General features: G+C 49.0%; 1 protein-coding gene and 3 long non-coding RNA genes across 7 annotated transcripts; 2 read left to right on the top strand and 2 right to left on the bottom strand.

Moving 5' to 3' along the window:
• Positions 1 to 571: 571 nt before the first annotated feature.
• Positions 572 to 5,329, bottom strand: LOC135578461 (uncharacterized). Of its 4 annotated transcripts, none has more exons than XR_010470097.1 (3): positions 5,189 to 5,329; positions 3,563 to 3,619; positions 572 to 2,324 (listed from the first exon to the last, which is right to left on the bottom strand). It is a non-coding gene; the product is annotated as an uncharacterized LOC135578461 (long non-coding RNA). The 4 variants fall into 4 exon arrangements; XR_010470098.1 differs by having other exon boundaries at positions 572 to 2,241; XR_010470095.1 differs by lacking the exon at positions 5,189 to 5,329 and adding an exon at positions 4,811 to 5,161.
• Positions 5,330 to 5,374: 45 nt separating this feature from the next.
• On the top strand, positions 5,375 to 6,193 carry LOC135578462 (uncharacterized). The gene is made up of 2 exons (XR_010470099.1): positions 5,375 to 5,496; positions 5,909 to 6,193. It is a non-coding gene; the product is annotated as an uncharacterized LOC135578462 (long non-coding RNA).
• An 8,057-nt stretch (positions 6,194 to 14,250) lies between these two features.
• HOXA13 (homeobox A13) lies at positions 14,251 to 19,207 on the top strand. The gene is made up of 2 exons (XM_065051395.1): positions 14,251 to 16,740; positions 17,323 to 19,207. The coding sequence occupies exons 1-2, from the start codon at positions 16,068 to 16,070 to the stop codon at positions 17,565 to 17,567; spliced, it is 918 nt and encodes a 305-aa protein (XP_064907467.1). The 5' UTR covers positions 14,251 to 16,067; the 3' UTR covers positions 17,568 to 19,207.
• On the bottom strand, positions 18,071 to 23,891 carry LOC110355396 (uncharacterized). The gene is made up of 3 exons (XR_002408042.2): positions 20,043 to 23,891; positions 19,216 to 19,343; positions 18,071 to 18,206 (listed from the first exon to the last, which is right to left on the bottom strand). It is a non-coding gene; the product is annotated as an uncharacterized LOC110355396 (long non-coding RNA).
• Positions 23,892 to 27,650: the final 3,759 nt, after the last annotated feature.

Genomic DNA, 27,650 nt, shown 5'->3' with positions numbered 1-27,650 from the left:
GAGGCCTATAAATCTTAGTTTGCACCAGTTTAACGTTCGGGGTGTGTGTGGGGGGAAGAAAGCATCGTCGGCTACAGCAAAACAGCCGGGCTAGCAGGGCCCGCCCAGCCTCGGCACAGCGGCGATGGGCCCGGCAGAGCCCCGCGCTGCCGCCGGTGCTCCGAGCCGGAGGGGGCGGCGTGGGCGCTGCCCGGGCGCAGCGCCTTGTCTACGGGCTTCCCCGCCACCCGTAGTCCCGCTTGCCAGACGGCTGTTAGCAAAGGTCTCACAGGTGCTTCGGCCTTGGCAGTCCTGTCCTGTCCTGTCGCTACTCCACCACTCCGGGGTAAATCTCCGGCGCTTCCTATTAACTTTCTAATGAGCAGAGAATCGGGGAAGACCAGTTACCCACCCGGGTGAAATCCCCCCGGAAATCACATCGGGGACTCCGATGGCTGATTTATTTGCTGTCATTGTTTCACTGGACAATGCGCGCTTCCCGAGAAACTTCGGGCGTTTCGGCTGCATATTGTTTGGAAGTATCTTTGAAAAAACCCCATCTGCCCCTCGTTTCGGCCAATCGTAACACATCTTTGATTTGAAGGGGAGAAAGCTTAGATCCTGCCTTTTATTGAAAGCAGCGAAGAACGTTGGGAGGATGGGGCGGGAGGGGAGGAGAAAAGGGGAGGGGGAGTAGGACTTGGGGGGGCGTGGGTCGGCATTAATCAGATATCCACTTTATCAAAAAGAGATAGTGCCGATGTGTGCAGGGTACACATTTTGGTGGCCGCGGTCCCCACGGCTGCGGGGCTGGGAACCCGCCGGGAGCGCGCCGCGTTCCCCGCATCACCTGCCCTGAGCGGGGAGTCGCGGAGAGCGGGGCATGGCAGCCGAGCCTTGCGCGGGGAGCCGCGGAGAGCAGGGCGGCCGGGCCCTGCGCAGCAGCGGAACTGCCGGCAACTGCGCGGTCCCGCGTCCCGCCCGCCGCCGCGTAACACGCAAGATTACAGACTAAGACGAGCCTATAGATGCAGGTTTTTCTCCGTCTCGCCGGGGCGGTTCTTTGCTCTGACAGCCGAGGGAAAGGAAAGGGATGCGGAGTGACTTCTGGGCGGAAAGTCTTGCTTGTAGAGTTGAAACTGGAGCACTGCCCTGGAAACGCTTCTTCATTAAAAATCTTTTCAAACACGCACACTCCCCGTCATCTACAAACACAGCTGTGAGTGTATAAGCATATTGGCTAGTACACCTGAGTGCGAGAATATGCATGTATCTCACTCCTATAAGTGACCCTTCCTGCTACTACGATTTCCCTTCTTCAGTTTGCCCTTCTAGATGTGTCAGTCTCTGCCTTTAAACATGAGTTGGGAAAGAGAGTTTTTTTTGGGCGATCTCTGCAGAAGACGAATTTAGTCATCTGAAGTAGCCCCTGCGCTCTGCTCTGAAAATAACATAACATAATATAATAATTGCAGAACTGTGTCTTCAGCACAAATTCGAGAGTAGAGCACAGCCCACATCCTGGTCCTTATTCCAGCTGCCCCGTGAATCGGGCGTTTGTATTACCCTATGTGAGTGCTAGTTATTCCGGGTTGAACAAAAGTCTCCATCAGCTCGTGAAGGTGTGACACTGGTGGGAGTAATGAAAACGGCTCCTTGTGGGTTCACTGACTACTCACATGAAGGGCAAACTGTCTGCAGGAGCAAGTCGCCTTCGCCGGGAAAGGGACATTAGAGAGCGGCGGGGAGGATGGACAGGGAACACGGAGGGTAAGGATCGTGCGTGGGACGCCGCAGAGCCGCGGTCCCGCTGGTACTCGTGGGTACGCAGCCACGCAGACACACACAAACACACACACGCACGCAGATGCTCCGCGCTGCCCTGCCCACTCCAAGGACCCACAACGGGGTTATTCCCGTGATCGACCGGCGGGACTGCTCATTGCCACCGGTGCTCGGAGAGATGGGTGCATTTCGCTCCTCCCTCCAGCTTTGCCCTGCCCGGCTGCCCCAGCTCAAGGATGCAGCTGAAGAAGCTCCACAAGTCACTTTCATTCTTATTCTTCTTTGGAAGGGGCGGAGGGGTGCAAGAGGTCCCACCACCCGAGACATTTAGCATCAAAACTAGCCGGTACACATACATACATTTCTGCTTGGGATGTTGGGACGGAGGAGAAATATTTTTGCTCTGTTAAAGGTGATTTTCCCAGCTATGTTCTTTTCCAATACTCTGTCCGTGGTGATATGATCCGTCTCACCCTGCTGTAGAGAAAATAATACTAAATATATTCTCTTTTCGTAGCTTTTCGAGTATCTGTCCTTCTTGTAGATTAAACGACCAGCTTCTGAAAAAAAAAAAAATCAGAAGACTGTGAAAGAAATAAAACTGTAAGTCTATAAAGATGAAATGTAACGAGTATGTTGAATACATAACGCTGCTATATAACAGTTTCAATTAGTTGAGTAAGTCCTCTGTAACGTCTTGTAAAGGTGTAAGGACACGTTTACAGTATAAGTAACATAATGTTCTCAACTGTACGAGTTAATTATTTCCAGATTTTTTTTTTTTAGAAGTGAGTTTCACAAGTAAAGGCTCTGTCCGGGTATAAAACAACTGACGTATTTTTCCAACTTTAAATATATTGAGTTCATAATTAGAAGCGTAGGAGAGAGTGGACAGTTAAATAATTAGACTCGGGGATTTTAGAGGAAAAAAAAAAAGAACAGCCTTTGTCTTTCGGGAAGGCGCGATTATGTCGACCGTGTCTCCTTCGCTAGGCTTTATCTCCACTCAATAGCAACAGTACACAAGGCAATAACGCCGCCTGGCACAGCCCAGCCATGTAAGGCCGTTGCGTGTAACCAGCGGCCGGGAGGAAGAGGCGAGCAGAGCTTTCCTCCCCTACAATTTATTAAATCCCTAGAAATTTTGCGAAGATGCCTATTTCTCATTCTATGCCTCCAAACTTCCGGAAACAAGCAGAGTAAAGTCTCATGCGTGTCTCAAGGTCCGTGCACGACCCCAGCTCTCTGTTCCACATCGCTACTCCTCTCCTCTCCCCACGGTGATCTCCGCTCTGCCCGTCCTCCCACACAGAACCGTGGGGAGCGCGGCACTTTCCACTGTCGGTGGCTTTGGGGCAGAGCTGAAGAGGAAGCTGTCGATGTTTTTTTCGGTTCCCTCCTGCCGTGCCTCCAAGGCTGACTGTCCGTTCGCTCTCCGGTTTTGTGCTGTAAAAGTCGCCAGTATTTTGTTCCCGAGGATTTGAACTTGCAACCGCTCCCGACTGAAGCCGAAATTTCATCCCTTCTCCTGTGAGACTGCTACTCACCTGGACCCGTCTGTTTTTAACCAGACTCCCAAAATGAGCTGCCCGAGCCGGTCTCCCTCCTGCTCGTTTCCCTTACGATTTCGCTAACACTCAATCATATATTAATTTTCTTTGGAGAGCTGTAAAGCTTCAGTGGGTCAAAGAATATATTTAAATGAATAAAAAAAAAGAAGAATGGTATTTTCTATGCTTAGGCCTTTCCTATAACCGAATCTGGGACCTAAAACTCTATACAAAAGGTTTGGCTTTACCTCCCTGCGCTCCACAGCTTCCAAGACAAGCATGAGCCGAGGCCGAGTAGGGATCCACTGGCAAAAAACAACGCAAATATTAGTTGTCACTAATTTTGATTGGCAATAAAAAGATCCACAAATCCCCCTCTCTCATACGTGTTAACCCAAAGTTGTCTGATTTAAAACCAGATGCTAGCAGCTGAGCAAATAAAGACTTCCAGCGTTCCTTAAACATAGTTATATTATTTGTTAGGCTTTTTGGTTTGTGAGGAACCAAGCTCACTTTGGGTTCGCAGTGGGTCTTCACATCGGGACCCGAGAGAAAGTCTGCAGAGGATTTTTTTATTCTTAAAGCAATCAACTGCAGCATAACTTTCCGCAGGAAAGGAGTCCTCGTGAAGAAAGATTCAAACGTCCAGAAGCGTTAGCCGAGCTCAAAGGAGAACCTTGGAAATTTTAATTTTCTTTAAATTTTGTACGCCCGTATAGATATATGCACACAGACATATAAGAAAACTTGTCCAGATTCCTGAATGAATCATTATACACTAATGTATCCCAAGAGAGTCAGAACGGTGCTTAACAGCGAGGAACGTTTTCCTAGTCCTGTGGGAAGTCTGTAGGTATCTGATAGAATTAGAATCCCGGAAGCTTTGATTTTTGGGTTTGTTTTTCTCTTTTTTGATTTTTTTTTTTTTTAATAAGGTAACAGGAGCGACGAGTTTCTAATCTCTGTAGGTAAAAGCATATTTGCGCTTCTAAAGGTGAGAACACTGGGAACGTCCCTCTGACCTGCGACTGGGATCATATATTGTTCTAAAGTAGAAATGTCAGAGTAAAGTCATTCACCACCTGGACGTCCTTGACTTGGGATGATTAAAGTTTAATCCGAGGTGTGTGCTCAGCTTTACCGTGTTATTTAAACACATCAAAGGTCATAAAAGGATTCCAGTTGCGTGAGTCGTACACCGGAGAGCTTTCTCTGTAGAGAAATCCGTATTTTATCCTAGCCTAAACTCCAGAACGTTTTTAAAGGGGAAAAAAAAAAATAAATATATATATATATATGACTGGGATGATAGGGGTGGGGAAGGGATTTAATTTAATTTCTAAAAGGGGTAGAAGATTTCAAAGAGACTGGAGGGTCGGGTTCTAGGGGATACACCCGGGGAAGGACAGAGCCTCAATTATCACTAGCTGTGCAGACATCTAGTGGGAAACCCTCGCAATTGCACCTCGGCCTCCGCCCCGCAGGAAAGCTCTTACCCTGTTTTTTCGGACGCGTCGCTCCCCTCCTCTCTTCTGCTGGGGCCGCCGCGAAGCGCTTGTCGCCGCCGCCCCCGCTGAGCCGCCCGCCGAGGAGAGCGGAGCGGGGATGGCGGCCCCCTCTGCGGCGCGGCCCCCGCTGGCCCCCACTGGAGGCACCCGGTGCCCGTCCGGCCCGGCCCAACCCGGCCCCGCCCGGGCCCTGGCACGGCGAGACCGGCCCCCGGCCACCGTCAGCCCCACAACGGCGACCCCGCAACCCGCCGTGCTGCTCCGCCCGGTGCCTCACTCCGTTTGCCACGGGCGGTGCTCGAAATCCAGGCAAGGATATCCCCCTCCCCCCGCAGCCTCCCGGGTTCTGTTTACCGTCGCAAATACCTGATGGTTATCGCTGGCAGGGGATGGGAGCCGGCCCCGGCGCCCGTCGGAGACACCCGAGCAAGCCGGGACACGCGGGGCGCTGCGACCCGCCGCTCCCGGCGGGATGGCGGGCATCCGAGCTTTCCCGAAACGCTTTCTGCTCCTCGCTGTGTTACAGATCTCGGCGGGGCAGTAAGAAAAAGAGGCGGGGGAGGCTCGCTAACCCACACGGGAGAGCTCGGCTCCAGGCTTCCCCAGTGCCACGACAGATATGCGTCTTTATTTACCCCATGAGTTTTGGAGAGCGGACGGAGTATCCAGAGGAGGTGGGACAGGAGAGTGGGAGGTGTTGACCTTGGGTTTTGAAACATGTGTTGGCACCTGAGCGATCTACCATCCCGTAACGGGGGGGTCCCAGGCTGTCCCCGTATAACAGGTGGCTTCTCCTTGGGCACAAAAGGCGTTTCCAAGCTGCAGTGGGACCCATTCCCAGGGTTGCTCCTGTTTTGTGGAGAGTTGGGGGAGATGAGTAGATATTTTCTAAATTGGGTAGTCCCCTCCCGTCCCACCTTTCTTCGTTTTCCAAGGAGTCCAAATTGCTTCCAGCTTCGTATCTGGTACCTACTGCTCTTCCAAACCACACGTTTTTCTCCGGGTTTCTTTTTACCAGTCAGGTTTTCCTTGTCGTTTTGTTCCTTCAGTGATTTCTACAGAGGCCACATTTGATTTCCACCCTAGGTATCAGAAATCTCATTGGATCCTAAAGACCCATCATCCAGGTTTCTTTCCTTTTCCTCTCCATTTTCCCTCAAGTCGCCGGTCACCTGCCGTTCCCAGAGACTTCCCTGGCTTGCAGGGATGCTCTTCACCTCGGAAAGCAAAACCACGGCTTTGGGTACTCAAAAAGAGGAAGAGACATCTTGCCATGAGCACACAAGTTTGAATTATTAGGCTGTAAATTTCGTACCGTGATAAAAGCTTCAGCTGTGTTGTTCAATATTAAAGTTTTTGGCAAAAGCTTTATTTTTTTTTTTTACTTCCTTTAACCCCCCACCTCAGACCTACATTCCCCTCTCCCAGATTTCTGAGAAAATCTTTCATGTTTTGTTTTAATATCACATATATACGTTTCAGGTTTCTTAGCTGGTATACAAATAAGAACCGACATATGGCAGGAACATTTGATGTTTGCAAACGGGCAGAAGATACTTGCTAACTGATTTCCGCTGCGGAGTTATATGGGATTCTCTCTTTATACATAGGAAACGTTTATGTCAGCTGGGATATTCTTGCTCACAGATTTTAAGTTATTTCAAAAGTAGTACAATCCATCACACACACAAACCCCCGATAAATGCAATTCGATCTTAGTTCTCTGACTGTGATAGTTGTATACATGATGTCGTCTTCCCTGCTAAAGTGTTTTTTTTTCTTTCACCATGGTCTTGTCATCCTACCGAAGATGAGAACTTGATCGAAAGCTAATTATGAAATGACGATTACTTGATTAGCTAGGTAGTGTCCAAACTTCCTAGGAACCTCAGCACAAACTTCTGACCTCTCATTTAGTGACCCCCAGGGTAGTCACAGACCCGGAACCCCCCTCCCTCCAGCCTCCCGCTAAGCTTAATAGGTCAGACAAGCTCCCTCTCCTTTATTTGCCAAATATTTACATCACCCAAAGTGGTGATGACGTGTCTGTTCGTGCCTTCATCGCCTCATGGTGGAATTATTCCTTGTGGGTAAAACTTCCTGAGGGGTTATGGGAGCGGGAGCGGAGCGTTGCCTCAGCAGCAGGTGGGCTCCCGGGCCGAGGCTGCAGGACGTGCCGCAGCTCCCCCGGGGGGTCTCCCCAGCCCCTCTGAGGCAGCCGCCTTGTCCCGACACCTCTGGCCTGACCCGATCAACCTGGCCGGCTCCTCAGGGATGTGCACACAGGTTTCAGACTGGATCCGTGTTCACACGGCGTACTGGTCTTCTCCAGGTAGAGTCCCTGGGCTGAGAACTTGTTGACCTGAAAACAGCGAGAGCTGGCGTCCGGTGGATATGGACACTTCTGCTGAGCGAAGGCACACCAGCCTTTATGTTTCCTTTGCAACACGACTTACGAGATGTAGCTTTATGCTACATCCAGTTGTTTTTTTTTTTTTTCCTTCTTCTTTTCTTTGTTTCTTTTTAGGGAGGCGGGGTGGCAGCAGGCTACGCCGGGAGATGACAGATGATTTGACATAGTCCCCACACTCGGCAAGAGAAATTGCAAAGAAATATGGTCTTGTGAAAGTGGATGACAATTGGTAATTACTGGCAGGCAGCGAGTATCTTCCCCACAATGGGAAGGAAGCGGCTCCGAGTGAAGATACTCGCTCGCTGGCACCAGGGCAGCTGCATCTGCAGGAAAGCGGCCTCGGGTTGCGTGCAAGGGGACGGGGGAATTTCTTCCTTTAGGTATCTTAGCTAGAAGACCAGGGGGCATGCTTGACTAGAGACTAACCTTTATTGTTTAGCCACTCATTATTTTGCATGTCACAGGGGTTGCTATGAAACCACTCCCTTTTCTCTGTGCCATTACTGGGACTAAATATACTTTGTCTCCCGGGACTTCGCGAATTGTCTTCCGAGCGTGGGAACCTTGGCATGTGCCCTCAGCTCCGCTTCAGCCCCTTGGCACCAGCCTGGCTCCTTCTCCCCGGGTATCTTTCAGAAGACTCGCAGGGCTGTTTTTGCTGGTCTGAGGACTTCCCTGCTTGTCCCTCGTCCCTCTGGCCCTGGAGAGGATGGAAGAATCTGTGCTCCCACATCCACCCCCCGAGTGTGGCAGCGCAGGGTGGCAATGCCATGTGGTGCCCGTGATCTGAACGAGCACCATCCTCAAGTACCCCAATCCGATGCACTCAGGCAGATGAAGTCCATATTCCAGAGGACAAGATCCAAGTCCAGGCATGGGCAGATGGGAACTACTGGAGGGCTCTGTGTCGGGGTTAATCAGGCACCCGCTCTGCTCCCGCCTTTCCTGATGAATCACGGGTCTCAAAGGCAGCGCTTCAAGTTGATCTCAGAGTAAAAAACATCTTGGAAGTGCAGTCAGCTGTCGCATATGTAAGAATGGGATTTAGCCTTCAACAGGGCCACATATGTAACTGCTTATCTAAAGAAGACATAAAATACAATAAGCTTTGGAAATATTCATGATTCAGCAAAAATAAAGTTATCAGCTAGCCTGCATTTGGCTGGTGTTATGTTTAAAGGAAAATACTGTATAATTCCTATTTAGAGAATGTGTTCACGGTATGGATAGAAAGACATTAGTTCCATCTAACATGAAGAGCAGCAAATGCCTCTTGTTATTAAAGACAGCACGTATTATATGTACCTGAGAAATGTACTCTAGGCGCAAGAAAACATTTTCTAGACTCCGGCTCTACTTTTAATTTTTTTGTTTAACCAAATAAACTTTTAACAGAAATGCGTGTGTTTGGTGAAATGTAAAGCTAATTGGAGAACACGGGATCACATCACGGTATCACTATCTGCTGGGAGGTGGCTGGTGCTGAAAGCACCCACGACGTGTTCGAGGGGGCGTTTAAGCAGTGCTGAGGACTCAGCCGAAGCCAGCTGGCTCTTTCTGCCCGAAACTGATCACGGATCCGTGCAGATGGTGGGTTTCTTCTCGTGAAGCGTGTCCCTAGGGCTGTCCCTGTGGGGTTCCACCCACGCGAGAAGAAGGCTCTCGCCAAGCCAGAGGTGGGATGCGCTTGGGGGTGGAGAAGGACTCATGAGAATCCCATTCTGTGGCCAAGGAGGGGCGGCACACCTCTCCTCGCTCCAGCAGGACCCTCAGCGGAGGAATGAACATAGCATGTCGCAAGGCGGGAGGCACGTGTGTGGTCACACACACACCAGGTGGGGCGAGGGGACACAGAACTCATTTCAGGTGTGCGCTCCTGCTGCCTGCGTGGGTGCGCGCTTCCCCACGACGCCCGCGGCCACGAGTCTCCTTTCTCACCTGCTCCTGGCAAAAAACCCTCTCCGCGCCAGCGGAGCAGAGCGCTCCAGCAAGGCAGATGAAATGGGCCAAGGAAGGGAAAAACAAAAACAAACAAACCCACCCAAAAGCGAGCTCGGGGGCTGGAAGGAGCCGTGGGAAGGTCCCTGCAGCGGGACCCGCGGGCACCGAGCCGGCAGCCCGGCCTGGTGGCCCAGCACAGGTGTGCCCCGGGGCGGCTGCCGAGCCGCGGCCCAGCGCCGGGCGGGTGTGGAAGGCCCAGCCCGGGCCTGGGGGCCGGCAGCCCGGCGGCGGGCGGGCAGGGCGGGCCCGCGGGCACCGCGCCGGCGGGGCGGGAGCGCCGCTAGTCCCACAGCCACGCAGCCTGCGGGAGGAGCCAGCGAGGCACGGGAGGGCACTCACGGGGCATCTCCAGCAGCCACTCCTGCCCCCCTCTCCATCAGCTCTCGTAGACTTGCAGGGGTTTGCCAGATGTAGCGTGTTTGGGTCTTCCCCCTCCCCCCTTTTTGTTTTCTCCTCTCCACAGGGAGGATCTCCACTCGTGGCTCAGGTAACTTCTAGCTAGAGACACCCTCCCCTCCCATCAGTGCGGTGAGTCCTCTTAAGATATTTCTTAAGACAGCCGCGATTAGAGCCCCGGTTATGTACAGTCTCATGTAAGCAAAGGGCTAGAAAAATGAGGAAAAAGAGCTGTTACACAGACATTAAAGATAAACTGCCTCCATCGAAACCACTTCTGAAAGGGAACCCAAAAACCCTCTTGGAGAATGTACTCAAACAGCTGTCTTCCAGTAAAGGCAAACATGTCCAATGTTTCCTGTATTTTTTTTCTCCTTTTTTTTTTTTTTTTTTTCTCTAGATACTGCACACAGGCGTCTTTAGCACTGAGAGCCCTATTGTTTCCCTAGGTGAAGATACAGCTTTGGATTTAAGAAAGAAAAAGACCCTACAACTTGTTGCAGAAAGCAGCCGCGTCCACTCCTGCCCCTGAGCCCTCCTGGTCGGGCGCTGTGTAAATGTCACGCTATTGCAGGAAGGTTATGGTGAGAAGGGCTTTATGGAAGCGCTTTCTCTCGCGTTGTAAAGAAAAGAGCAACTTCGCCTTCTTTCCTCCCACAGCTTTTCAAAGAGAAATAAAACAGCACAAAGTGGGCCTGAAGCTCAGGAAGAACTTTTTTTTTCTTCCCCTAATGAAAAAGGTGGAGGGATAAGTTTAATTGTAATCAGGCTGCAACAATACACCATGTGATCATGTGGTAGCAATTATTACAAGCTCCCAGCAGAAATTGAAGGGATATGCCATTGAAGCTCGCTGTACCCTGCCTTTATATTTTTTTGTCCCCCAAAACTGGAACCTACTGGTAGATAAGGTGAGAAATTAATTTAACCTCAAAACGCTAAATCCGGAAAATCGGAGGATAAACCCAACAAAATCAAGGACGATGAACCTGAGTACCATTTTGTTATCTGTTGCTGCTAAACACGCGTGCGTTCATGCTTGAACATTTTTAACTGGAAGATGTAACCAACCTGATAAACTACTGCAGTGTACTACAGTGCCTGGCCTCCTCACTTATCAGAATTTACTAAGAGTAAAATAAAAACTTTATCAGCTCCCTTTGTATAAGTAAGCAGGACTGATTGTGAAGAAATTCGTCTCACTTCGCATGGCAAAATTAATTGAAATTGTAGGGGGGACTTTATCACTGTGTTCAAGCAGCCTGTGGCTGACGAGAGCCTACAAGGGCTTCTCTTCATCGCTGCATTTACACGGCAGTTTAAGTAAAATATTTTCTGCTGACTACCAACAAGCAACGACAGACTTCTGCTGCCTTCACCCGCCAAATACAAACAGAAAGCTACCGCACCCCTCCTGGAAATAAGCTTGAGAAAATATTACAGAGAAAAAAAAATGAAAGAAAGAAAGAAAGAAAGAACCAAACAACAAAAAAAATCAGAAAAGAGACCTTGTCCAGGAGACAGAGATCAGGATCATTCCCATTTTCACTCTAATCACATTAAATACCCCAGCGTCTTTTCTAGAGCTGAAAAGAAGAAAACAAACAAATAAACAAACAAACAGGAAAACAAACAAACAAAACAAAACAGAGTGTAGCGATCTTCTGAGAATTCTCTCCATAAAGTCTAGTCCATGTCACACATTTCGGGTGAAAGCAATTACATTATTTTCGAGCACACCTTATTTATAGGAGGTGGCCGTTTGAAAGTTTGGGTAGACTGAAATAGATAGGTCCGTACATAGTGTGCAACGGAGGATTTTCAGATCGCCTTTTATACCTGAGAGAAATATTCTCGGACTTTTCCCCTTCTGCATTTGCTTTTTCGAATTCTTATTCTGTAATTATTTTAGCCCCCCCAGCACGCAGTGGGAGGGAGAGAGTTAAGATGTCCTGCGAACCCTGCTCGTAAAGCTGCTTACTTCCATTAGAAACACATGAATATCCTGAAATACAAAGTGTCTTTAAAACGAACTCAGAAATGTTTATCTCAATCCTTGATGTTTTAGAAATTGTGGAAGAAAACAGCGGTGACAGTGCTGCTCCAAATTAACCTTCTGGCAGGTAAATTTCATTTGCTCATGAAAATCAAATTCGATTAAGGCTCTTGCCCCTGCTATCACTTTACTCCCGCGTCTTCCAAGACTCTTGGGCTGTGCAAGATGGAGATTATTATTAATAACTGAGATGACCCTCTAGCCCCTCCATTATCAGCTAAGATATTTTAGCGGGTTTAGAGCGATTTAACTCTGTGGCAAACATATATGTACAACACTCAGCCACGGATTTGTGTTTTTTTCGTGTTCATTAATTAGCTCGAAGCAGTGGATGAAAAAGTAAGAGTGGATTACCCTGGGCGACGGGTTTTTTTTCTGTATTTGTATGACTGTGATTATCCTACAAGGAATCCGAATTCCTCTCGGTCAGGCATTCCCGTGCAGGGCTCCGGAGAGTGCCTCTTTGTGTTATCACACAAAGTCTGGCTTGGGAAAAAAGCCTTCTAGGTACTCTGCCGACAAACTCCATATTTGCAAAACCTGACATTCAGCTGAAAGGACTTTTGGTTTCCCTAAGAAAATATAAATTTTAAGGCCTCTTCAGTAAAATAAGTGGCCGTATTCCTATCACATGGGGACATTTACAAATAATTTACACTTTCTCGTTTAAGGCCAAAATCCTACAGTCCTCACTGCGGCAAGACTACCTTTGGTTTCCTGGTGTCAGGAGCACACAGTTGCTTGGTTCAAAGCACTTGTAAGGGCCAAATTCTGCCCTTGCTTACACCTGCGGAGTGGGCTAAATGCATCTGATCGCTCTCAGTGCAGCCAAGAGAAGCAAATGCCACTAAAAGATTTTGTAATACCTGAAATAGGCATGGCCGTGCATTGCGAGGGGTGACTGCCCCCGAACAGGAAAACCAGATAGAAATTGCCTAGCTCTGAAAGGCTTCAACACGTTTTAAAATCCTCCTACTGAACATGGTTGTTCATCCTCTTGCTCCCCAAGGAATTAATACTCGTTTTAGGGGAAACGATTTTATAGATGTGTTTCTCTCAAAAATATTTTACATGCTATATAAATGCAAAGCAGTTTGGAGGTTTGCATCAAATCTCTTAGAAAATGTTGTGGCTTTACTATACGTTTGGATTTGCTGTATCCTATGTTTATTTCCCATGAAAGAGACAAAAATCTTGGAAGAAGCATCGACTGGTCTGTCGGTCGCGTGCATGGAAGCATTCAATTAGCAAGTTAGTTTTCCAAAAAGAAGCTTTTATAGAGCTTGCCCAAGCGAATCAGTGGCGCTGAGTAAACTCTTTCTTAGTTTTGCTTAATTTATCTACCGCATCCCAAGCCTTAAACTGTAAAAAATAAAAGCTCCTCCACAATTGGTAAGGAGCAGTATATGTTCAAGGCTGAGGGGTAAGTTCGGGCATATTTTTATCCCTGGTGTTCATTACAGGGTCCATGATTTTCGAAGAACATCTGTTCTGCTCGATGCTTTCAGCCCTCACGGTTCCGTTATAATATCTAATCGGAGATACCTATTAAGGCAGGAAGCTGGGGAATGAAAACTGGGTATTGGGGCGGAGGGAGAGAAAATAGTTGACGAGGTTTTCCTCCTCTCTCGATGTCGATAGTTCGTTAAATTCAGTCAAACTCGGAAAGCAAAACAAAGGCGTAAATTCGCGTGTCCGGTAATAACCATTTTTCTGCTGCTGCATACGCACCCTGCAGATGCCATTTTGCCTATTTTGAGGAAACGGTCCCATTCTCTGATTCCCACCCACATCATGGCAAACAGGGGAAGGGGATAGTTGTATCACTGCTCCTATCAGCAGTGAAAAGCACGGCCCTCTTCCCTCATGATTAAACAGAGCTCTAGAGCGAGAGAGAGATGGAGAGAAGGGAGAAAAGAGAGCTCTTTAATCTGATCTCCCTTTCGCACACAGGGCTGGAACAGCCCCAAGCGGGTAAACAAAACAAAAAAACAACCAGCAAAAACTCAGCCGACCGGATACACGCCCCCCCTCCTCCCCTCTTTTGCTCCCCTCCCAACCTTCCACCACTTGTATAGTTTGTACTGGGGCTGAAATCTATAGTTTCACATGGCTTCTCCCTCCTTATGGAAAGGGGTTTGAAAAGTAGATGCATGGCAGCGAGAAACGCTCCACGGCTGAGGGAGAGTTTGGAGAGGGGAGCGGACTGGGGAGGGGGGGAGAGGTGAGTGGGGAGATTAGTGGTCTCATGGCTACCCGCTTTTTAGCAAATCAGACAGATCTTCGGACTGTGAATGACAGTTCTCACATTGGCTAGACTGCAACTTTCAACTTGACCTTGGCCTCTAGCCGTTTCTAACCCGTATGTAAAACAGAGCTGCCCCATAGAGCTGCTTTCCCTTCCCCCCTCTCCCCCCCACCCCGCCCCGCTGCAATGCGATTTTCAGAAGCAGCCACGAGAAACTAGAGGGAAACAAATCGACCCAATTCATGCCAGTAGAGCAATGTTTGGCCGGGGGAATCTACAGGTTTCAAAACTGGAGCTTGAAAGAAAAGGAAAAATATGCGGGGAATAAATATTTGCTTTTGGGCATGAGGAAGAATGCGGAAAAGAGTATGCGAAGTCAAAATGGGAACTCTTTATTGGCTACAACGAAGGAAAAAAGCGGGTAAAATGTTGCCAAATTATCAGGGGAATGACAGCGACTTCAGGTATCCCAACCCATCGCACGGCAAAAAGCACCTTGAAAAAAATCCATGGGCGCCAAAAGGCTGTTTCTCATGGTTGGCAGCTCTGCGCTAGGCAAGGAAAAGCCTGCTCGGTAACAATGTACGTCCCGGGACTGCTCTGCGCTTGTAGCCATGCGGGCAAAACAATGCTACAACGTCAATAGGAAGCACAATAGGATAATAAATACGCCGAGCTGTCAGGCGCAAAACAAAGCAACATGCAATTGCAAAAAAAAAAAAAAAAAAAAAAAAATACAAAACACCAAAAAATTAGTTTTCAGGATGGAAGTATTTGGGGCTGTTTTGTCCACAGGCGTGAGGACTGAGCGCTGCTAACGATGAGACGAACGCTGCTTTAGGTCAAGTTTATTGATAGAGCGTTTTGAGCTCAAGGTTGTGCGCGAATAGCTTCAAGGTTGTGTGCGAATAGCTGAATGCTGGAGGGAAACGCATCCGCGCCGCTGAGAGGTGCGTGGAATATTAAAAATGTAAATTATTTTGCCCAGTGAAAAATTATAACATTTATCATTAAAAGGGAATACGATTGTTTTTCCTAGCTTTCACTTGCAGAGAAGTAAAACCTAAAAAAAACCAAAACCAAAAACAAAAACAAAAACAAACAACAAAACCAGCCAAAATACATTTCTCAGCACAAAAAAGCACCGTGGGTCCATATGCACACTGTACAAGCCAACGTGATATTTTACAGCCAAAGAAGATTCAAGACGAATTGTAGGCCCCGGGGTTTACTATTATAGCAACAAATAATACAGCGGAATCGCGATGGAGATCCGATTAACCGTCCCTCTCCCCGAGCCTATCCTGAAAGGTAATAACAAATAAAATCGGGATTTCCTGATCTTTTCCTCTTATCTGACTCCTGAGGCTTTGTGGCGAGAGGAGCGAGATGGGTCCTGGGCTTTCAACGGGCAGGAAGGAAGGAGGAAAACACCCAGAAAGGACCCCGTGAGACTCCTCTTCGAGACCTTTATCAGGCCCGGCAGTTTGCGGCGGGCTCCCCGCGCCACCCGGCCGGGGCCCCGCCAGCGCTCCCCGGGGAGAGGCGGCGGTTCAAACCGGGGGAGGAAGAGGGTCAAGGGGGTGCGGCTTATCTCTCCCCGGAGATGAGGGGAGGCCTCCGAGACTTCCGTGGCGCTCGGGGCCCGAGGAAAGCAGCGCAGGGGAGAAATCAGGCGGGGTGCCGGGGGGGAGCCCCGCACCTCGGGGAACGCGCCGCGGCAACAACGGGACCAAAATGCTCACGTCTCGGTGGCGAGGGGAGGGAGGGCCGGAGGGACGAAGGAGGGAGGAGGGAGGAGAGAGGGAGAGAGGGCGGACGGGCGGCCCCCCCGCAGCGCCCTCGCCCCGCGCGGCGGCGGCAGGACTGCGCCGTGCCCGCGCCCGTGCCCGCGCCCCCGGGCCGGGACCCGGCCCCGCGCGGTTATTGCATTATTTAATTATCTCCACTTTATTCCTTCAGATGTTTATCAGCTGCTTTGCATATCACGTGGGGGCGGGCGGCCCAATGAGGGCCGGCCTGGCGCGACACTGGCGCGTCAGCCTTGGTCAAGTCCCGGAGGTTGAGTATCTCTTTTTTCAGTCTTTGGGGCTTTTAAAAAAGAGCCACTAGTCTCAATGCGGAGCGGGCTATGACAGCCTCCGTGCTCCTCCACCCCCGCTGGATCGAGCCCGTCATGTTCCTCTACGACAACAGCCTGGATGAGATCAATAAGAACATGGACGGGTTTCACGCCGGCAGCAACTTCGCGGCGGCGGCGGCGGCCAACCCCTGCCGCAACCTGATGGCTCACCCCGCTCCCCTGGCCGCCCCCAGCGCCGCCGCCTACACCTCCAGCGAAGCCCCCGCGGCCGGCATGGCCGAGCCTGCTGTCAAGCAGTGCAGCCCCTGCTCCGCCGCCGTGCAGAGCTCCTCCGGCGCCGCTCTGCCCTACGGCTACTTCAGCAGCGGCTACTACCCTTGCCGTATGACCCACCACAACGCCATCAAGTCCTGCGCCCAGCCCGCCTCCACCTTCGCCGACAAATATATGGACACCTCAGTCTCCGGCGAGGAGTTCACGTCGCGGGCCAAGGAATTCGCCTTCTACCAGGGCTACGCCGCCGGCCCCTACCAGCCGGTGCCTGGCTATCTGGATATGCCCGTGGTGCCCGCCATCGGCGGCCCCGGCGAGCCGCGCCACGACCCCCTGCTCCCTATGGACAGCTACCAGCCTTGGACCATCACCAATGGGTGGAACGGGCAAGTGTACTGCCCCAAGGAGCAGAGCCAGCCGCCTCACCTCTGGAAATCCACCCTCCCGGGTAATACACCTGTATGGCTTCCCCTGCCACCCCCCGCCCCTCCCCCGCCCGCCCCTCCCGAGTATCCCGCCGGCAAATCTCCGAGATCACCCCCGGCCTGACCCTTCCCTGCCCCTCCTTGGCTCCTCAGCCTCATTCCGCTCCGGCCCGCACATGCCCCGGTGCCGCCCCCTGCCCCCCGCCGGCTCACGGCGCATCCCGTCTCGTCCGCCCGACACTGGGGCAGAAAACAGTTGAAAAGGGCCGGGGGAAGGTCTGCGGTATTATTTTCCATAAACCCCGCAGCACGCAGTTTGAGTAAATCTCTGCAGCCCAGCGCGATCCTTCCGGGGGTCCCTCGCCGGGCTCGGTGTGGTTTGTTATTATTTGTCTGTCTGACAGAGGCGAGCCTTTCCCCGTCTAAAAGCTGTCTGCCTCGGCCAGGAAAGGACGAATCCTAAATGCTGAGCCGGGCTTTAGTAGCTAAGCTGGAGAGGGGTAGGCGGAGGAGTGCGCTGTAACTCTAACCCCTGTACACTTGAAGATGTCCTAAGCGGTTCGAGCGATTTTCTAATGTTTGCCTGCATGTTTTTTCTGTTCCAGACGTCGTTTCACACCCCTCCGATGCGAACTCGTACAGACGTGGGAGAAAGAAAAGGGTGCCTTACACAAAGGTCCAGTTAAAAGAACTCGAAAGGGAATATGCTACAAATAAATTCATAACCAAAGACAAACGGAGGAGGATATCGGCAACTACAAATCTGTCAGAGAGACAGGTCACAATCTGGTTCCAAAACAGAAGGGTCAAAGAGAAAAAAGTGATCAACAAATTGAAGACTACCAGTTAATGGATTAAAAATGGAGAAGCATCAACTCAAAAGTTTCAGAACTTTTTTCATGTTCAGATTAAAATAATTATTAATAATAATTAAAAAGAGAAAAGACAATGAACCTCTTCCTTCAGAACAAGAGATCTGTATCTTTGGAATTATAGCTTCTTTTTTTCTTTTTTTTTTTTCTTTCTTATTTTTTAATATTGCTGTAGCAAAATGGTTAAAACTGACAGTTCTTCTGAAATCCCGAGTAGCCAGTCAGTATCACTGACAGACTGTAAAGCCCGCATGCCCAGCCCCAAGAGACAAAATTTCAATTAAGACACACGATTTTCTGATAAACTTGTGTTTCTACGACCTCACTATTTGAGAAGACTCTTCGTGGCCACGATGCAAGAGCTGATTAAAGTGAGAAGGTCGATGTGGACACATAAGCTGTTTTTCTTCCATTGCAATCCAAACTGTATGTTGAATGACTGCTCAGGTAAACCATAGTGAAAAAAAGTACAATTACTGTATGTGTTTAAGCAATGCATTTAATGTCAGAAAGTAATAATAGACCTCGAAGGTACTGAATAAGGATTTCAGAGACATCAGTAATGAAGGAAGCTCTGTGGAGGATCTATCTTGATAGCAAATTTAAAACATCGCAAACTAGGGGGAATAGAAAGGAAAATATTAGGTCGGAGATGGCTTTCGATTTTAGTTTTTATTTGCAAAATATTATTTCTTGTCATCTGAACTGAGGGTTTTTGTTGTTTATTTTTTCTCCTGCAGACCCTAAAATAGATACTTTTCAAAGGACTTTGTCTATCTTAAATCTCAAATAATCTTCAAGAATTAATATTCTGAGTCCCTGGAAATTTTAAAGTATTTGACTATGGGTGGATACAAAACCACGAACATTGGCATTTCTTTACAGTTAAAAGAAAAAAAGAAAGGGGGGTGGAAAGGAAAAAATATAAAACTCCCACACCTTCCTGGAAAAAATATCCAAGAACTTTGAACTGAAACACATTCTTCCCCAGAAGTATTTTGATTTATATAATCTATATTTTGATCTATAAGTAATTAGTCGTTTTTCCTTGTTTATTGTCTGTTATGAGGCCGCAGTAGAACCTTTAGGGATTCTTCTTACAGCACCTTTTAATCCAATCAGTTATTTCAACCAGCACATTATTTTGTTTTTATTCACTATAAGAAGCTATCTTGTAAATAATAATAATAAAAAAAAAAAAATCAGCGCACTGTGAAAATGTACTTGTGCACCCTCCTTTTTTTTTTTTTATATTTCTACTGAAAAAATGAAAAACCAAGACGTGTAGATAGGTATAGTAGTATTAGTACTGTTAATAAAATAGTCACTGTAATAAAATCTGAAAGAAATACTCTTTATTTTTCCACACCTACGTGCATCTCATAAGAAAAATATAATGCCTCTGTCTTGTAATACTGTTGTCTTCCGTTATGTAGCGCTTATATATATATATATCTATGGTGGGTTTTTTTTTCTGGATGGTGTTTGTCTATGGGCAGGCATGCCTGATAACCAGCATTCCTAAACTATAAATGTTTTGGTAATGTTAAACAGTGTTTTTGCAACGGGCTGGGGGCCACGGGGAGGAAGAGCAGGATGATACCAGTGCAGCGCTGCAGCCCTCACCAGCAAATGGAGCCCAGCAGCCGGCCTCCGGGATGGGGGGACGCTGCCCAGCCTGGCGATGCCTCGGCGGGAAGGTGGGGGGTGGGCTGCGTGGCGATGACAGGACGGGGAAGGCCTGAAACCTTGACCTTGAGGGGGAAAAAAAAAAAAAGAGCCGATTTGTGACCTTGACTTTTGACAGCTCCCCGCGCTGGCGGCATCCACGGGCTGATAGCGCCACCTCGTGGTCGACGCCGCGCCTGCACCTAACCGCACGCACATCCTCCCCGCGGGTGGGAGCGCACACGCGTGGGATCCTCGCCACCGCGCGCGGACGTGCCGCTCCACGGGGCCTCATATCCTTATCTATCTATCTATCTATATATAGTATATCTGAGCTTGCAAGGCAGAACGCGCAGCAGGTTGTGCTCCAACTGTCGCTCTGGAGATGGCTGAAAGCCGGGAGAGACGAGTATAGGCTGCGAGTGAAAATTGCTGTTCAGCCGGTGCTCGGCTGCGGGATGCCGGTGTCCGGCTAGGGGATGGAAGTGCGGTGCGAGGAGCCGCCGGCCGACCGGTGTTGTGAGTGGCGGGCGAGTTTAGTCAGGCACAAAGAGAGGTTTGCTTTTGCCGCCTGTCTTCTGCGGTGGTCTGCAGCTCTAATTAGAGCTATTGGGGGACCTTTACGGTAAATTTAGAGGGTATCATATACCGCGCTAACTGTGCGCTTCTAGCCTCACATTTCTGAAATTCAAAAGGACCCACCCTTGCAGGGATCAGCGCACAGCGCTTTCCGACCCTCAGATCTGACTGTAATGCATTCGTGCAATAACTTACATGAAAAGTACCTGCAAGAGAGGGATCTGTTTTCCAGGAGGCTGTTGTGTCGGGGGCTTTGGGCTCCGTGCGGGCTTTTAGCCTTCCCGCGGTGTGCGGGCACTTTATCTTCCAGCCTCTCGAAGCTTTCGAGGCCGCGGAGCGCTGTGGTTTCTCAGGCGGAGCGTGGGAATACGGGCCTCGTCCCTTCGGAGGCCGGTCAGAGACTTTATGAACGAGATTTTCCTCGTCCCGTCGCGAAAATAGCCAGGGAGAGGTACATAAGTGGCAGTCGGTTTCCAGGCCGTGAGGTCGTTGTTATGCTTTGGTGTCCCTGTGAGGTGACCGGGGGCAGCCGCTGTGACAAGGACCTGGCCTGCCCGAGGCCTGCGGTACCGTGCAAAGGACCAAGGGGAAAGACCCACGGGCGCAACACCGCCCGAGAGGACAATAACCATCCCCGGCGAGCAGGGACTTGGTCTATCTACGGTCGAGGGGAGCTGGCTGGGACTCCCCTCACCTCTGAGGAGCCAGCAGCCTCCACGACTCCCGCAGCATCCCCGCGACCTGGGATTTTCAGCGGAGATGGAACAGGCAGCAAACCCCCGCGGTGGGGCTGCCGGAGGCGCGGGCAGCTGTTACTCCCTGTTGCACCCTGCGCGGAGGCTGAGGACTGGCTACGGGGGCCGTTTCTAACTGACGGTACCTGCCGTCCGCGGGCAGATAACCACCGGTTTGCCTCGGCTGCGGGCACCGGACAGCCATCTCATTGCCACGCTTTCTCCGGAATGAGCTGCGTTGCCTGAAAAAAGGCACTTGTGAATTACACTTGTTCTCGCTCCGAGTTAGTAACTGTATTTATTCCGTTATATTTCTCAACTTGTATCATTATTCCGCAAATTACACGTGCTGCAGGTCGGAGATTAGTGTCATAGGAAGGATTCGAGTTCTCTGTATTTTAGACAGGATCTTCTATTTTCACACCATGGCCAAGAGCGCTATATAATTCAAGGGGCACCTTGGAAGAAATCCATAACGAGAACATGGCCGACATTAGTAAAATAACAAATTTTTTTTTTTTTAAGAGTAACTTTTAATCGGAGCTAGCGTTTCAAGATTATGTTTTCACACTGTACTACCTACCGTTCAAATCTGTTAAGCATTTCTGGACTGACTGTGGATTAGCGAATTTAAATTCCCACTACTGTTCAAATAGCTCTGCCGCATATATATTTCACAGAGTAAAAAGGGGAGCACTTGACTGGCGATCGCTGGCAGGAGTAAGGTGACATTTTGGATCGGACCCCTGCTACCATGTAAATCAGTGTCGAGGATCTCGCAGGCTTCAGCAGGAGGAGCAAGGTCGTGTTTCCCGGCCCTGAAGCGGAGAGCCTCATCGGAGGAGCAGGAGCTCCCACACTCCGATGGGGTGACTCCCCCGGACACCCAGGCCTGCAGCGGGCGCGGTTGCGGCTCCGCGCCCGGTCCCGCGGGGCCGGCGGCTCCTCTCGGACCCGCTGCCATCTCCTCGGGCCCGCCTCGAGGCTCCATTCGCGAAACGTATCTCGGGGGCGAGTCAGGTGAGTAAAGGCCGGGAGCTCCGTGACTCCCTCACCGGGGCACCCCTAGGGAGTGGGCTGCTGGGAGCGGCGGTGCCCGGTGGAGCCCTCTGGGCCGCGGTCGTGCGGCGACTCTGCATCAGGACCGGCGTGTCTGTGGCTTTCCGAGTCGCGAAAGAATCCCTGTCCACGGGGCCTGCGTCCCCACCCGCCTCGGTCTTCCCGCGTCTCTGTCTACCCACGGCTACAGCCACGCAGCCCCCCGCGCCCCAGTCCCCCCGTCCCGCCGCCGGGTAGTTGTGGCTTCGGAGCGTGGGGGAGAGCGGCTGCGTAGGTGTGCGTATTCATGTTATTTATTACCTTCATTTACCGTCCAAAAGCTGTTGGCACATACATTTTCAAGTACAAATTGCTGTTGTATTACATATTCCCCTCTCACCAATCTGCCGCCAACGTCCTAAAATACACCCCTAATATCTTTTACAAGTAAATATATCACCAAGGAAAATAATTAAGCAACGTGATACATTACTTCACGACGTCCGTCCCTGCGCGCGGTTCGGAGAGAATTATTATTTATATTCCCCGCGTTACTGAGGATGTTTTAAAATGCTGGTGGTGAACTTATTGTGCCTGGATTGCTGGGTAGAGTTATATGTGTGAGGAGTTTTATTTGCAGGAGCTTAAAAAAATAGGAAGCATTTGAAAATAAAACAATTTTTTTTTGTAATACATAAACAAAGTAGGGTCTCTATTTTCTCACGTCCCCTAGAAATTAAAATGTTAGGTATAACGTTTTAACGGATGTGCAGAGGGACGCAGGGAACAGAAGGAGCAAGTTATTATGTATATTTAGCGTATTTATTGAAACATTAATGTCAGAGCAATATTTCATTCCCAGCGTAAAACGCAAAACGCAATTAAAGACAAAAAATATTAGTTCAGTTTCACTCGAAATAATTATTGTGCGATTTGGCACGTATCCTTTAATTCCCAGTGTCTGGACATGTTGGTTTATAATCACCGAATTCCTGGTGTCCTTCGTCCCTCAAATTTGAAATTCACATGGACAGAAAGTGGCCTTACGTCTTTGATGCGGACGAACGGGTAGAGCGAATGTTTTGTATTTTTTCCCACACATAGAATAATCCAGTATTTAATTTACCCCCGCCTCTAGCACTTGGCAGTAGCAGAGGTGGTATGCTATGGGAAATAAACCTTGACAGGACCATATTTTCGAAAAAGAATGATAAGTAGGACTGCAAAGCTTTATCTTTTCCCAACGTCTTCTGCTCAGAAAGACCCCCACTTAAAAACGCTCGTTGTCTAAGACAGCCTCTGAAGCAAATGGAAAAAATGTGGGGCTCTAGATAGAAATGTTCAGAAAATAAAAGCTCCCTGTGTTTCCAGAGCACTGACTTTATTCTGTACTCTTCTGAACGAACGGGTAAGGATCTCGTCCTTTAGCCTATAAATTAAAGGGTTTTTTTAATGGCTATGGCTTAAATAAAACCTCATTCCTAGTCCATTTCAGCATTCTCCGTGGGCAGCGTTAGCAATAAAAGCAAGACAGCATTTAATACAAAAAATATATATATATATATTGGCAGGCGCTAAAAGGCCGTTAGTTGCCATTCATAACTTTTAGATGCGTTTTAACGCACTTTAATGATGATTTGAAGAGATGGCCTTGCGCTTTCTCGGCCGGTAAAGAAGCCCAAAAAGAAGAGGGGCAGACCAGATGGTGGCTTTTCCGCGTGGGCTGGCGGGGACGTGGAGCGGTGGGTTCCGGGCCCATGCGCCTCTGCCGCGGCCACAGGGTCCGCGGGTGTTTTAACCACGCCATGAGCCCTTCCCTTTCCCCCGGGCGCCCTCCTCCTTGAATGCAGTTGATTCATGAACTAGGGTACGAAATGCGAATGTTCATTAAGTCTTTCTTCCCCCTCTCCTCCCTCCCTCCGGCCTCACTCCCGCCTCCGCACCCCCCTTAAAATAAAAAAAAAAAAAAAAAAAAGACAAAAAATTCTTGCTCCACTGAATAGCTTCAACATGGCGTGCTGAAAGGCAGAAGCTTTGCCCGTTCCTAGATCTGAACTGTGATTAAACATCCCCAAAGAGAGCATCTCTCTTCCTCCCGCCGCTCCCCCCTCCCTCCCCTCCCCGTAGCGTGGAGGAAAGCGCCCTCTTCTACGTAGGAAAGGTCAAGTCCTACAACGCACAACCCACGGTCATTACTGTACTGTGACCCGGGGTGTACTGGGGAGGAACGGCCGGTTGTCCCGTCGTCAAAAACACTGGGACTTTTTTTTTTTTTCCTCGTGCGACGGGAATCTATGGAATTAGACAGCATTTTAGCCTCCTGCAATCACCTTGTGTGCACATCGCCATCGGAAATCCAAGGGGACAAGGAAAGACAGAGAGAGAGGAAAAATAAATAGCAATAGTAATAATAACAGCAATAATCGTCATTAGACTGTGATATTGCTGCATTTTGCCTGAAGCTGGCAGGAAGGACGATGTGCCCTAGTGGCTAGGTTTCTCTCCGGCTAAAGGCAGACCAACAACAACTAGAGCAAAAACAAAACAAAACAATTTTAAACCCCCAAACAGCCCAAGTCACTGAGAGATCGAGAAGGAATATTTTGTGGATCGTGTATATTTTATCTGTAAGGGAGGAAACAAAAAAACGTGCAATCCCTCCTCATTGATTCAGAGGTCTACAGCCCAACGCGGGATCCTGGCTGTCAGTCTCCATGGGGATATATTTTTGCAGTGGCGAGAGACTTCTGGATGCTGGGGTAAGATTTTCATGCTCTTCTTGCAAGCGGCTGAATGTTTCTCCTCTCCCCGCTCGGTGGTGAATTAAGCAAACAAGCCAACAGCGAACACCCAACCGGTTCCCCGGCAAAACCCTGTGCATGACTGGAGCAAAGTCATTTGGAAGGCCTTTGTAGAGGTTTTCCCAGGTCCCCGTTCTCTCCCGAGCTCACCCACCCACCCCATTCCCTTTCTCCCACGGTGTATGAGGCTAAAGTGCCACTTCTGCTGTGGGGACCTGGGTGGAGAAGGCTGTCTGGGCTGCTGCTAACAGAGCCGAAGAGCCCGTTGAGAAAAGTAAGACTGCTTCTCCTAGCTTGGGTGCTGACTCCACCTTTCCCAGAGATGCTGCTTCGCGTTCTAGCATAGGTGGAAAGCAAAGAAGGCTCTTGGCAGGAAAGTGGGCCAGAAGACGCTGGGGTCAGCGCCCAGGACGCGGGCAGACTTGCAGATAGAGCTGCTGGTTGCTTGGCTTTGTGCTGCGATGGGTTGTTTTGCAAAATTGGGTCAGGCTGCGTGGAAAAGTGGCTTCTGGGTTTTACTCACGGTTGTTTTATTCCCTTGTGTTTGCCTCGGATTTATTTTAATCGTTCAAGAGCCGGGAAGGAGGGTGGGCGGCTCTGTGTGGTAGAAAGCAGGAGAAGGATGTTTAACCTGTCTGCTTTTCGCCATCGCCTGTGTGTGTGTCTAGAGAGAAAAATGCCAGCCGGGTGTCGTAACCTGCCACTTCAAATTCATTTGGACTTCGTCTTAATAGCCTTGATTTGAACGCAGCAAGGAAAGTGCTTTAATTTATTCCTGGTAGTATAAATCGGCCTCTCTAGTAGTCTTGGGCTAGGAGTAATAGAAAAGCAGGGTATTTAAAGTCTGGTTTCAGCCTTCGACGTGCCCTCGGGTAGGCATAGAAAATGATAGATTTTAATACAAAATAATATTGGTTGGGTTTCTTCTTCAGCTAGTGGTTGGTTTCTATTTAAATATGAGAGAGTTTGTAAAATGAAAATACCGTGCTGTATTGACATTTGATGGGAAAATAAAACCGAAAGAGAAAGTATGAGCAACCCGCAGACACCGCTGGTCTGATTCGGGGGATTTTGCCCAAATTCCCCCGGCATGGACCTGTCATATTGATGAACCCCGACTTTTGTAATAAATGATTTTCGTATCGACGTTTGCTGAAAAGTTGGGAAAAGGAAATAAGCGGGACGGTGAGTGGGTTTCCAGCCCGGCATAGGCAGGAGCAGCCATATTGGGCTTAAAGAGCGAGCTATATTTATGGGGATCTTTGCATGACATACGAAAGAATAGACAAGAAGTGGTCATTACAGTGCTGAGTGAGCTGTATGCGGGCATACAATTGCATCCTCGACTGCAGCACGTATTTTAAGCTGATTGTAGACAAATAGCTTCCTATAAAGGTTACACAAGTAGAGGTATCTTCATTATAATGCAGTTCTGATAGACCATCAAAATATGAAGTAGGTGCTTTGAAGTCGTTGATTTGACAGCCCCAGTGTAGAGATACTTCCTGTACCCGCCCCTAAGACAATCCTTGATGAAGAAATGTCTTTACTTTGGTGAGTTTCACGATAGGTGAATAAGGATCTCCTATAAAGTTAGCGGTGTGGTACAGTAAAATCGGATGTGTTTCTTGGCGTGTTGGGCAAAATAAAATAAAACACTAAAATCCTCCCCAACACCAACCTTTATAAATCACTGTTAAAATTCAATGTGCATTAGAGAGAACCTTATATCCTATAAAATTCAATTTAGCTGAGAATCCCAGTCGATTACCTTGACTTGAATTTCTGTGGGAAAGTGTGGATCTTGGCATCATAGGCACAGTCTAGCTCGATGACGAGCTTGTCTCAGCGTTGAGGCAATTCGTTTTCTGTAGCTTTCTGCTCTTAATCTAGAGGGCACTTTAGTATCTCATCATTCTGGTGTGGTTTTTGCATCCTGAATTGATAGACAGAAAAATGCTCGTTTGTCAGAGGCTACGCAGTAGGAATTTTTTCCTCTCACTGAATATATTTCCTGGATTAACAAATCTAAGGTCAAGTTCAAGGCATCGGTTGTAGCAATACTTTAAAATGTAAGTCGACATGGGAATGTTTTGGCTGATTTTTTTTTTTTCAATGTGTATGATAAAGCGCCATTCTAAGCTGCGGGTGAATTTCGCATGGGAATATCGCCCGAAATGTGGCCGTCCGTAGGGATAACCGAGTCGTTTAATAGCACCGCACTTTGAAGGAGTCGCTGGGGATGTTCCCTACACCACTCTGATTAATTCCACATAACATACATCGGCATGAAATGGGACTGATGCCTGCTTGCTACAACCGACGCTAACGACCCGTTTTTTTGTGGGTCTGGGTGGAAGTCGGTGGAAAGGGACCGAGTTTCTGAAGCAGCGGATTATGACCAGGGAAATTTGATTTAGCACTCGTTTTAGAGCTCGCGGCTTGGTCTAGACACTGCTCACCACCAGCCTGGTTTTGTCAGGAACCTCTTGCACCTATATAGACAAGGTTAAAAATGAATGACTGGATGTGCGTTTTCTTGTGTCGGGAAAGTCTAGCAGAGCGTTGAAGGCGAGAAAAAGAGACATTTATGGTGGCATCATCAGTCAATCAATTTCTGATATACTTGGCCGTCTGAGAAAATATTTCCTTGCGTCCCCTTGCCAAACCTGCCTCCATTCTCTTTCAGTAGTAAGCTACGAGCAGTAAATATAACCACTATTTTAGAGGGTTTCAGTGCCCCGGAGCCTGGTGGAGCAGAGCTGGAGAGTCCAGGGGTGGGGTGACACGGCGGTATGAGAAACTCCCCGTGCTTGTGACGGCACCGGGAATCTGTCACAACAACTCGTTTGACTGCAAAAGGGCAAGAAAATAGCTGTAGAAAAATATAAATTATCCGTCTGGAATAAGCTTCCTCTTTGGTGAAAAAAAAAAAAAAAACAAAAAAAAACAAAAGCAAAAACAAAAAGAACACCCACAAACACGAAATTTGGGCTTGTTGCAGCTATCGGAGTCGGGGTCTGACTTCAGATAGAGCTCTCGGGATTTCATCAGAGCGAAGGGACTCAAAATATCATGTTTGGTCGTCAACGACGGGTAGATCTCTGTAGGTCCGTATCCGCTCAATCCGAACGGTGAAACTAAACTGAAGGGTTGGGACGAGGCAAAACAACAACCACCCCCTGTATCTTTTCCATCTCAACGACTTAAAAACACACAGAGGATGACGGACAAAAGAATT

This window comes from Columba livia, chromosome 2 (assembly GCF_036013475.1).
Source record: "Columba livia isolate bColLiv1 breed racing homer chromosome 2, bColLiv1.pat.W.v2, whole genome shotgun sequence".
In the NCBI taxonomy this organism is placed as follows: Eukaryota; Metazoa; Chordata; class Aves; order Columbiformes; family Columbidae; genus Columba; species Columba livia.
The sequence above is the reverse complement of the archived record's forward strand: the minus strand, read 5'-3'. Positions and strand labels throughout refer to the sequence as shown.

Coding starts and splice junctions, on each gene's coding strand:
- HOXA13 (XM_065051395.1), top strand. CDS start 16,068: ATGACAGCCTCCGTGCTCCTCCACCCCCGCTGGATCGAGCCCGTCATG. Junction 16,741..17,322: donor CTGGAAATCCACCCTCCCGG/GTAATACACCTG, acceptor TTTCTGTTCCAG/ACGTCGTTTCACACCCCTCC.